The sequence below is a fragment of the Barbus barbus genome, assembly GCF_936440315.1.
Source record: "Barbus barbus genome assembly, chromosome: 27".
In the NCBI taxonomy this organism is placed as follows: Eukaryota; Metazoa; Chordata; class Actinopteri; order Cypriniformes; family Cyprinidae; genus Barbus; species Barbus barbus.
In genome coordinates this window covers 4,850,599-4,863,126 of record NC_136755.1, presented here as the reverse complement: position 1 = coordinate 4,863,126, position 12,528 = coordinate 4,850,599, and the positions used below count along the sequence as shown (strand labels likewise).

The following is a 12,528-nucleotide window of genomic DNA, read 5'->3' as shown; positions in this document are numbered from 1 at the left end:
CCTGGCAAAGTTTGGCTATTTTAATGGTAAGCCTAGAGGGTAATAAAAGCCCTAAACTTTAATTAGCACACACAACCAAAGCCAATCAACAGACTGCAGAGAACACTGGGTTAATATAGTGTACACAGTGTGCTTTCTGAAATATATAGCATATCCTGACTGCTCACATTCACAGTGCTTATTTCACCACTGCTAAATGTGGCTTCAACATTTCTAAGAGAGAATCAGAAGGGCAGGTTTGATTAAGACACATTTCTTTACTCACGTATTCATAGAAGTCATATAAATCAATTTTTAAAAAAGAAAAAGGACAATCATTTTTGCATGTTCTAAAAGTATGGGTGCAAATCTTTACATAATTTTAAATGTACTGCGCAGACATTTAACGTTGTAATATACAAATCAAGTTCAGCCATAATATTGATTACGAGTTCTTATACAACACATTTACAGCTATATGACCACCATACAATAGACCTGTATAATAAAGCTATGAGTTAACACCAGTAACAGTGTTGAAATTGAAGTTGAGACATGTTTGAGCTTTAGAAATCATTGCTGCTTCATATTTGCAGTTCTACTATTCTACTGGTTTACGGTATCAATAACATGGTGTCTAAGGTATGATTAATTTTGTAACATCTAAGCAGTTTGTTGTTAAACTTTGGAGTGACTTGACAAATCTGAAAGAGCCGAAATGTACAAAACATCTAAAGCCAAAATTGTATTACAGTAAGATGTAAAAAAAAAAACCTTCAGTCATCAAAATGTCATTTTTACACCTTATCGCAATCCAATGAAATTCTCAAAATGAAATAACCTGGATTTATTTAGAAATGTAAAGTAGTGTTAGTGCTAGAAATATATCACACGAATCAAAATCAAGTCTTTTATCACTTTTTTCCCCACCCCATCCGTGAGCTCATCCAACATCATGAATTAAAAGGTCCGGAGGGGAGAGTCTAGGGAATGTTACATTCGCTTAAGCCACTTCATACTGTATATAACCCTGCAAAACCACAGAGATGGACCTACAGGTGCTGCTGAGAGTCTTTGACCTCCCTTCCCATGTGGATGGCACTGCGTTTGAGAGCGAGAAAATAAATTAAAGAAATGAGAGAAAAAGGATGAGGGTAAGGAAGGCTCTTCACTTTGTCGACGCCCAGATGATAAGGGCGATAACACCAACCAATAAGGCAAGGACCACTGCCAGGATGCACATCTTCTTACGAGACTTTTGCTACAGTGGAAGACAGAATATATTCTCATTCTCATTCCATTAAATAGCATGCATGCTACATGCGTGGTTTTGGATTCTACCATTTTGCCACATTTTTGATACACATCTAAAATGCCATAGCTATGTTTGGGTGTAATGCTGAAGCTCTTGCTGTACCTGATACTGAGCAGCTGTCTGGAGTTGCTCAGCTCCTCTCTCCACATGCACTTCTGCACTCTCCACATTAGCCTCTATGCTATCTGTAAATCACACAATTACTTGCATTTAGGTTAGAGATTACAGGGTGTTTTAGACAATATGACAACCTTATGTTAAACATGCTCAGTTTAGACTATTAACTTATACTGATATAAGTGCATTTCTTGATTCAGATGCGTTGACAGTAAAGCAAACTCAGTTGTGTCAAAGCAATTTAAACCTGTAATGCCTAAAATGTGAAATAATTTAAAGAAACGGTTCATTGCTCCATGTCGACAAAAAATTTTAATTAAAAAAAAAAAAAAAAAAGTTTGCATGTTTATGGTTGAGAATATGGGGGGGGGGGGGGGGGGGGGGGGGGGACTACCAATTTTTACAGATTAACTTTTTTTCTAAAAATGAGGTATGCATAATCAAGTAAACCTAATTTGCTTCAATCCAGTAAGTGATAATCTTGAAATATTATTAACAATTATATTTACTTTATAAAAATCAGTAACGTTCTCACACAAGACATAAGAACCATAACCTTAAAGTTGAGGAACAACAGTTTTTTTAAATAATTTTTTTTTTTATCATGTTGAGAATTTAGAGGCCTTAGCAATCTGCATATCTACTACAATAATACTACAACGTAATATGATTAACCTGTAGAATGCACAATAAATTTTAAACGCTGCTAATAACCTAAAACTTCTGCCACCATTGTACCTCCATCACCACCACATTGTTCCAAATCCATATGATTGTAGTTTAATCCATTTAATTGTAATTATATGGGAAAAAACATCCAGTATACACACGTGGTCAGAATTGTTGGTACCCTTGGTAAATATGATCAAAGAAGGCTCTGAAAACAAACCTGCATTATTAATCCTTTTGATCTTTTATTTAAAAATAAAACCTTTCGTTGAACTAAAACAATTGAAAATGGGGGAAAATCTCATCATGAAATAAGTGTTTTTCTCAAATACACGTCGGACACAATTATTGGTACCCCTAGAAATTCTTATAAGTAAAATATCTCTGAAGTATATTCCCATTCATATTCACAATTTTGAACACTCCAGCCATGACTTCCTGTTTCACAGAAATATAAATAGGAGGGAAAACAAAGCCCAAATTCACTTAATCATCCATCACAATGAGAAAAACCAAAGAATATATTTCTGATGTGCAGCAAAAGATAACTGAGCTTCACAAATTAGTGAAGTGGCTTTTAGAAAAGAGCTAGAGCAGTGAAAATTCCCATTTCCACCATCAGGGCAATAATTAAGAATTTCCAATCAACAGAAAATGTTATGAAACTGCCTGGAAGAGTTTGGGAGGGTTTCAAGAGAAATTCTCCTAGTTCATCCAAAAACAAACTCCAGCATATTCAGTTATCAGACAGGACTGGCACTTCAAATGGGACTGGCTTCTATGGTCAGATGAAACTAAAAAATGAGCTTTTTAGCAGCAAACACTCAAGATGGGTTTGGTGAACACAGGGATAAAGTACCCCATGTGTACAATGAAATATACTGCTGTATTTGTGATGTTGTGGTCCTATATTTCTGCTGGAGGTCCTGGGCATCTTGTTTAGACACATGACATCATGGATTCTATCAAATACCAACAGATAAAAAAAAATCAACAAGTGACTGACTCTTATCAGGGCTCGCAAAATTTCTAAATCCCTGGTAGTCCTTCGGGCAGGTACTCTTCAGATTTTGGTAGCCCGAAAATTAAATTTAACTAGCCCAAATAAAATAAAGACCATAAATTTCAATCAAAAACATTTTCAATACACAAATATCAACGAATATCAAGGAAAGAGTTTTATTTGACTATTTACAAGGTATTTGCAGAATTCTGAAAAATCTATTTAAGGCAATTTGAAAAATTATTTATTATACCATTTAATGTATTTAAAACTGTCTAAGGCCTTAAAAACTCTTCAATTTAGTTGTATCAAATTTAAGGACCCGTGGGAGCAATGTTCCCTCTCATTTGTTTTTCTTGCTGAGCAAAACTTTTCTCTTTTGGTCAGACATTTCGGTCACCTGAGCAAAAGCATTCTTTATACCAGACCTGTACAGCGCACACACAAAAAAGTGTAACTTTTAACTTTAATGTGCTTTTTTATATTTGATTTGACCCTTGATGTAAATAAATGATGTATATTTTAGGTTAAAGAGAAAACATTTTTACTGAACAATACACTGCAGTTCAAAAGTTTAGATCAATAATGTTTTTTAAAGACGTTTCTTATGCTCATCAAGGCTGTATCTATTTGATAAAAAAATACTGAATATTATTTCACAAAATTATATTGTGAAATATTATTGCAGTTTAAAATAAATGTTTTCTATTTGAATATACTTTAAAATGTAATTAATTCCTGTGAAGCAAAGCAGTATTTTCAGATTCTTTAGAAGTCATTATAATACGCTGATTTTTAATCAATGTTGGAAACAGTTGTACTGCTTTTTTATTTTATTTATTTATTTATTTTTATACTGTATTTTTTGGGACCTGTGATATAAAAAAAAAAAAAAAAAAAGTTAAAAAGAACAGTGTTTAGTCAAAATAGAGATTTTGTGTTACAATTAGGGCCAGGACTCGATTAAAAAAATTAATCTAATTAATTAGAGGCTTTGTAATTAATTAATTGAAATTAATCGCATTTTAATCGCATATAAATATTTGACCTGAGAACAGTGAGAAGTAAGTTTTTTTATATGGATTTTTAAATTTCCCATCCACAGGGCCAACCAAAGCGGTCTCATCAGCTTCTTTGTCCATGTTCACTGTGGTTTGTGTTTGGCTGTTTCTCAATATGCGTTCTTCAGCGATCTTGCGTCCTTGTGTTCTCGTTCTACGTCATCATTAACCGTCGAAGTTCAGTTCCAATTCTCAAGAACGCAAGTACAGAGGATGCATGAAAGTGCCCGGATATGTTCTTGAAACTGAGGATGCATCGAGTGCAGACTTAAGAGAATCGAGCCGTTAGAAATCCCAGAAAACGCTGTGGGCGGCCGGTGTACGGAAGCCTGTAAGCTTTAAAGTCGCTCTCACAAATACTTAACGGCTCTTCAAGTTGAAAGTAAACATTTATCGTTTTGTTTTGGATAATTTTAATAAAGTTATAAGACCCGGAGAAAGTCTGCATTTTTATTGGCATATTAAAATTAATCTTAACAGTAAAACATATAACGCTGTAAAATAAAACAATACAATTATATGAAAGTAATATCTATAATAGTATGAAATGTTTTAATAAGTTATGACATTTTGTAATATTTATTGTTCATTGGCCGTTTCTTATGCTGAGACTATGCGGTCAGTTAAGCAGGAACGCAGTAAGTTACATCTCAGTTCTCATAAGTGTGCGTTCTGTGTTCTCGCGTCCTTCCGAGTTCGTTCTTCCAAGGAAGCTTGGCAAGACCGGTCTCCACGAGAACGCAAGTCCGTTCTGACGCTAGTTGGTGCTCCAGTATAATCGGTCCGCCGAAACTCATCCAGTGAGAAACGTTCCGCGGTGCAAAAATAAGTGCGATTAAAATGCGTTAAAAATAATTTACGCGTTATTTTTGTGTAATTAATTAATCTAAATTAACGCATTAAAGTCCCGGCCCTAGTTACAATATAAACTATTCAAAGGTGTGGGGTCAGATTTGTTTTTCTTTCTTGTTTAAAGATACTTTAAAAAAGTTTAAAGAAAGTTAAATAAACTTTATTCAGCAAGAATGTGTTAAATGGATAAAATTGATGGTAAAGACTTCTATTGTTAGGAAATATTTCTATTTTGAATAAATGCTGTTCTTTTAAACTTTTGATTAATCAAAGAATCAAAGAAAAAAGTAACACGGGTTCCAAAAAATATGAAGCAGCACAACAGTTTCAACACTGATAATAAATCAGCATCTTATTATGATTTCTGAAGGATCATGGGACACTGAAGACTAGAGTAATGATGCTGGAAATACAGCTTTGATCACAGAAATAAATGCTATTTTATAGTATAGGTATTAAAATAGGAAACCAATATTACAAATTGCAATAATTTCACTATATAACCGTTTTTTTCTGTATTTTTGAAATGAATACAGCCGTGATGAGCAAGAGACTCAAAGTCCAAGACTCAAAAACAAGGTCAATTATTTATCAGGTTTATAATATAGCCCTAACATAATATATTATCAAAACAAACTATTTAAATTGATAGAATAGAATACAATACAAACTGAAGCAAAACTTAAGCTGAGATCTGTAAGTTAAATATAAAAACAAGAACATGAATTCTTCCATATCTGTCTAAACATGGTTATGAAGTATAGTTTGTACAATACTCTTGTGTGTGACTGAACATGTCTCAGAGTTTTGTTACCCATCCTCTGCTATTTCCAGCACTTAATCAAGCCACTCTTCTTTAATACATGAGGATGTTTTATTTCACATGTCATTGTGTTTGTGTTGTCTCTCGTGTTGAGCGCACCGCAACCATTGAAGTATTGAGTTTCTACAGCGACTCATTTGGTGCACATCGTTCTCTTTCTATGAAACCGGTTCTAACTCTGTCGTGACATCAGCTCTATAGCGCTTTGCCCGAGCCTTGCTATTCTTTCCCTTTTACTGGCGGCATTCAATCGAATGGCTTCCCAACTCATTTTTTCTGTGCGCGAGGCACATTATTTCTTCTGCGTGGCCGCGGTGGAAGAAGAGCGCGCTCAGCTTAGAGGGAACATTGCGTGGGAGCCCTGTATTTTAAGATAGCCCGTCGGGCAGGACAGTGATACATTTTGGTAGCCCGACTGAAAAACACAATAGCCCCGGGACGTCGGGCTAGCGATTTTGCGAGCCCTGCTTATAATGGGCCATGTTTGGATCTTTCAACCGGACAATAATCCAAACACAAACCTCAAAAACAACACAAAAAAATGAGTCACTGAGCACAAAACCAAGCTTCTGCTGGCCATTCCAGTCCTCTGACCTGAACCCTGTAGAAAATGAGTGAGGTGAACTGAAGAGAAGAAGCACCAACATGGAGCTGGGAATCTGAAGGATCTGGAGTGATTCTGGATGAAGGAATGGTATCTTATCTCTTGTCAGGTCATCAGGTATTATAGGAGAAAATGTAGAGCTGTTAAACTGGCAAATGGAGGTTTCAAAAAGTATTGAATAAAAGGGTGCCATTAATTGTGGCCAATGTGTATTAGAGAAAAACATTTATTTAATAATATTTCCCCCCATTTTAAATTCTTATTCTCCAATGAAAGGTTTTTGTGAATTTAAATAAAAGATCAAAAGGATTAACAATGAAGTTGAATTTTCACAGCCTTCTTTGATCATATTTACCAAGGGTGCCAATAATTCTGTCAATAAGTCATACAGGTTGTGTGAATAATGCATGAATAAATGACAGAATTTTAATTTTTGGCTAAATTATCCCCATTTAAATAGCAGAGGTGTGGAGAAGTATAGTCAGGGATCTCTAACGCTGCTCCTGGAGAGTTAAGGCCTGGGTATACTTCACTTTCCGCGTTCCGTTCCGTCTCGCACACAGCCGCGTCCGCACAACTTTCAAATTTTCACCTCACGCATGCTCTGTTGTACGCACACAATCTGCGTGGTCTCAAAAAATTTCCTGCATGCGGACGGGGTGCGTGGCTGTCTGCGAGCCCTCCTGATGACGAAAATTACGTAATGCGGACGGTGTGCGGACGCGGACAGCCGAAGTATACTTTGGTCTTTACCTTCCTACAGACTTTGGTTTCAAACCTGCTCCAGCACACCTGCTTGTAATTATCAAGTAACTCTTAACACCTTGATTAGCGGTGTTTGAATGGGGTTAGAGCTAAAAATCTGCAGGACGGTAGCTCTCCAGGAGCAGGGCTGGAGACAGCTGGTATAGATTAGAGACAGATTGTACTCACCTATCATTTCACCCTGATCATGGATCATCACTGCAAGATCCTTGAAAATCTGATTCACATCCAAAATGTCCGACTACAATCACAGCAGGGGTACAAAATTACAGACAACAGCACAAATGTGAAATTTATGAACACAGAAAAGCACTGTATTTTAACAGCAGGTGACAGCTATTGAAGACTCTCCCTCTTAAACCTTAAGACGGTATTTTGCATATTACAGGTCAAAAGTTTGGAATCATTTTTGAAAGAAGACATTTTCTGATTTTGGTGCTTAAGAAACATTTCTTATCATTATTAATGCTGAAATTAGTTTTTGCTGCTTAATATTTTTGTTGAAACCATGACACGTTCATAGGTTTGGGATAAGAGAAAGCATTCAATTTAGAAAGCTATTTCAAATAAATGCTGTTCTTTTAAACTTTCTATTCATTACACAATCCTTAAAATATGTCATAGTTTCCATAGCAATATTAAGCAACAAAAACATGCGTTTTCAACATTAATAATAAAAAAATTAATAATTTAGCATTAATAATAACTGACAATAACAGAGCAGCTAATCAGCATGTTAGAATGATTTGTGAAGGATCATATGACACTGAAGACTGGAGTGATGATGCTGAAAATTCAGCTTTGCATTAATTTGCAGCAATTAATTAAATGTAAAATATATATACTAAAAATACAAAAGAGTTTTTTAAATTGTAATTTTACTGTATTTTTCATCAGATAAAATAGAACATAACAGACTTCTTTCAAAACATTAAAATTATTCCAAACTTTCGACCGTTAGTTTAAGCTCTTCAGCACTTTCTGTTTCAAACACAGATACTATGAGACATCGATTAGGCAAAAAAGAGGAAGAATGGAATATGTGTGAATGTGTGTGGGAGGCAGTGAGGGAAGGAAAAGAGGAAACTAACCTCAAGTTGTTGAATGGCAGTTTCTCTTTCTTTAATGAGCTCCAGGTCCTCCTCTGTTATGGCCACGTCCTCTGTCTGAGTGATGGTCTTACTCCAATCATCATTACTGCACACACACACACAGAATGTTTTCAGCTCCAATGCGTTTAATCAATGCTGGGAGCTCATAAACAGGGACTGAGACATGCTCTGAGACATACTTATCAAAGGAGACCAGCTGATCTTCATAAGCTCCATCTTCAGCCTGCAGTAAATCACAACACAAAACCACTTCACTGAAGAGTACTGTATTAATATTTGAAGCATTAAACAGCATCAGCATCCCATTTTACTAAGTGACGTTTCGAAGAATCAGAATAATCATGCGTAAAACGTAATAAAAAAAGTGCAGAATTAGCTTTATCCACTGGATATCATTTATTTTATTTCATTGCGCATAGAGTTGTAAGCTTATCACTGTCACTGTAAAGGATGCTGCCTGTGTAGATGGTTCACTAAGTTTAGGATCAGAGCTAAATGGGGAAACATTAATATTAGAGTGTATCTTACTGAGAGTCGAGACCCTGCTCGGGCTCTGGCCACTGACTCCTTCTCTTTCTCTGCGGCTCGACGCTGCACTGCCTGGAAGTTGTTGAGAGCTGCGGAGAAATCATTCATCAGCCGGTCCTTCTGGATTTTCTGCTGTCTCTGTTTAAAGAACAAATTCACTGAGTAAGGATAGACAATTCAGGTAATATAAGAACTTCAACAAATAACCTTCCCGTGTTATTTTCATTTCCTTATGCGTTATGTAAACACGTTTCTCTGGAGGTTAAAAGTGAGCCTGCACATACAAGCGCACCTGTTCGGACAGGGAGGCGGGTAGAGAGAGTGAGCCGAGGTCTTTCAGGTGTTTGTTGGTCTCCTTGGCCTGCTGGTTTGTGTAGTGCTGCACCTGCTGACTGTAAACAAATCACACATACTGAGAATACACAAGAGCAACAGGAAATGCACAGCCATTAATAAATCAAGAACTAAACACACTCACAGTCTCTCCCGCAGGTCACTGGTGTCTTGTTTTGTTCCCAGTTGGTTTACCATGCTCTTGATTTGTGCCGCTGAAGTAAAAAACACAAATGTAAACTAAAATCAGGCTGTGACGGCAGTGCAGGTTTATCACAGCATGACAATATTGTGAATCTCATGAAGAAATTTCCAAATTATATTTCACATCAAAACAGAAATACAAAAAAAAAAAAAGAAAAGAAATTATAGTTTGTGTAAGAAAATTGAAAGATAGAAGAAAAAGATCAGCAAAATATATATATATATATATTTTTTTGCATAACAGTAATGAGAATAGAGAGCAGCAGTCTGTATAAAAGAAAATAAAAAATAAAAATCTCAATCCCATTTATAATATATTGACCCCCGGTTTCACAGACAAGGCTTAAGCCTAGTCCTAGACTAAAATGTAAGTCTGAGCTGTTTAATCTGAAAGAAACTTGCACTGATTGATCTTAAAACATATCAATGCATTTGTTTCGTCTCAAAAAGCACCACCAGTAATGATTTTTTCTAAGCACATTTATAAAAATTACTATAAAATGTCTGTGAAACCAGGCTTTAGTGATCCATGACTTATGCTGGCATTCAAAAGTTTAGGATCATCCCTTTTTTTCTTTTGAAAAATGAATACTTCTTTCAGCAAACTTGTATTAAATTGACCAATTTGACAGTAAAGACATTTAGAACGTAAAATAAATAAAAACACAGTAAAGACAGTACTATTGTGAAATATTACACCGAAGAATGTTTGTCTATTTGAATATATTTATTTTAAAATATAATTTATTTCTGAGTATCATTACTCTAGTCTTCAGTGTCGCACGATCCTTCAGAAATCATTCTGATATCCCGAGCTCACTTCTTATCAGTCATCAACTCAATTATGAACGATGGTTCTTATCATCTATGTTTTTGCTGCGTATTTTTGTAGAAACTAATTTTCAAGAATTCTTTAATGAATGAACATTTCATTTGTTCTTTTGTAACACTTTAAAAGTCTTTGCTGTCAATTTGCTCAATTTAATGCATCCTTGCTTCATAAAAGTCATCTTTAAGCATGCTTACCCTAAAAGTCTGCACCACAGTTCAATAATACTTTACAATATTACTGTTTTTACTGCATTTTGTTCAAATTAACGCAGTATTGGTGAGCTGAAGAGACATTTTCAAAAACCTTACCAACACTAAACTTCTGAGCAGCAGTGCACGTCTCAACGTGTCAGATTATTATGAGCCACTACATAATCTCAGTGCTGGCTGACTTGTTTCATGGATCAGAATTGCTTATTGAACAAATGTTTGAAATCGCAATGTAGATTATTGTACGGTAGGTTATTTCCGTGCCATAAATAATGCCAAAAATGCCTTTATATAAAATACGAAGCTTCATCATCATGAACCTTCCACTGATTTGATTTGATACTCCCTGCTGATACCGTTATTGCTACTAACTAGCACTCTCAGATCACAGATCCAGACACTCACTGTTCTGTGTGATCTTTTGGATGTTGGAGCTGCATGTCTGGATCAGGCTGCTGAAGTCCTTTGGCGGGGTGCGCTGCTCTGTCCTTCCGTACGACATGACTGCGAGATATTTAGCCGGCTCTGACAGGCGTCTCGGGACAAAGGGTGGAGGAAACTAGATCAGGAAGCGTATCCGTGCCTGAAAATGCTGAGGACAGAGAAATATTTCGTCAGAACATCCACAGTAATATTACAATGACTTGAAGCAGTCAGCAGTTACTATAGCATTATAGTTTATAACACCTTGCCCGCCTGTGCCTTTGACTTCATGTATAAGTGACAGTGTGTAACATCACCTCACATGCTTGGCATTGATCAGATAAACACATCATGACAGTAAACAGCCCAGATCACACAGAGCTAATCTAGGTATGACAGTGCACTTAAAAGCTTACATACTGTAATGTAAATTGACTGAACTCCTCTCACTTGCCGTTACAGTGAGCTAGTATGCTTATTTAGGAATATTGGGAGTAATTTATGTAAGATTAAGCCATTAAATAAGATCATGATATATGTAAATAATCATATTATTAATATATAGAGCTTTTAACGCGACTGTAGTAACAATTAATGGTCTTTTTATGTTATATTACTAGTATGTGTTACTTTTTGTATTTTTTAAGTGAACACACAACAATAATAAAGAAAAACTGTCAATGCTAGTGAATGCTAAGCTAGTACGCTTACTAACTAAACACTCACACTAAAGTAGAATATCACTGGAAACTGCTGCTTCATAATTAAATGATTATGTTTTATTTATTTCAACTCAGCCGACTGGTTTAGTAACTCGTAAATAATAAAGAAAACTACAGTCAAAAACCCGTTAACAGTATTAGCATCACACGCTGAGTCGCATTAAACCTCGTCGGACATCTAAAGACGCTTTCGTAGCCTTTCAGAATATATATATTTAAGCAGTTTTTGCTAATTCTGATGAATTCATATAATGATGATCTTACTTCAGTTCAGGGCCGCTCCTCACTCGGGACTTCCGGTTTGATGTACTTTGTACTTCCGCTAAGGGGCAGAGCCTTCAAGAGCACGTGACGCTCTTCAAACCACAAAAACCAGAGCCGTTGAGACACGGAGTTGCGACACGCTTTGATCTCGCCGCCGCGCGGTCACGTGGTTCATGGAACGCTCAATAGTTCCAAACAATAGGTTTGAATGGGATTAATCGGGTCAGACAACAGCGGCTTTACTTGCAGCATTTCCCGGCAAAAAATTAAGACAAAACGTCCATTGATTCATTCGTTTAATACACTGATAGTAGCATTTTGTCTGTGGAGTTTAATGGAAATAATATTAATGGGTTTATTCCTGTGGATGTGCAGACCAATGAGGAAATAAATTATGTTTATTTAAAGAGTATAAGAAATCGAATTAGTATGTAAAATGTGTTATTGTATAAATATATATTTCTTCATCTATGGTCATCTATTATTCACATTTTAATACAATATAATGTTAAAATATAAGATACAAGTCAATATCAGTGAATGCTAGAAATGGTTTTCAAAAAAAAAAAAAAAACATCTAAAGACCATCTGACTAAATACTAGCACTTACCTATTCTATTTATTTATATTTATTTATAAATCATAGCTATGTGAACTGTGCTAGACTAACTGATACTTGTGTTGCTCTTTCGTTGGTCTGTTTGCAACCAACT

General features: G+C 35.7%; 1 protein-coding gene across 2 annotated transcripts; it reads right to left on the bottom strand.

The window, feature by feature from the left end:
- Nucleotides 1-240: 240 nt before the first annotated feature.
- On the bottom strand, nucleotides 241-11,873 carry LOC306847036 (syntaxin-12-like). 2 transcript variants are annotated; one of them, XM_079380774.1, is made up of 11 exons: nucleotides 11,816-11,873; nucleotides 10,812-10,998; nucleotides 9,307-9,376; nucleotides 9,121-9,220; nucleotides 8,829-8,966; nucleotides 8,480-8,523; nucleotides 8,280-8,385; nucleotides 7,357-7,429; nucleotides 1,397-1,479; nucleotides 1,190-1,240; nucleotides 241-1,080 (listed from the first exon to the last, which is right to left on the bottom strand). In XM_079380774.1, the coding sequence occupies exons 2-11, from the start codon at nucleotides 10,906-10,908 to the stop codon at nucleotides 973-975; spliced, it is 870 nt and encodes a 289-aa protein (XP_079236900.1). In that variant the 5' UTR covers nucleotides 10,909-10,998; nucleotides 11,816-11,873; the 3' UTR covers nucleotides 241-972. The 2 variants fall into 2 exon arrangements, with proteins under 2 accessions (XP_079236900.1, XP_079236901.1); XM_079380775.1 differs by having other exon boundaries at nucleotides 998-1,240.
- Between the last annotated feature and the right edge of the window lie 655 nt (nucleotides 11,874-12,528).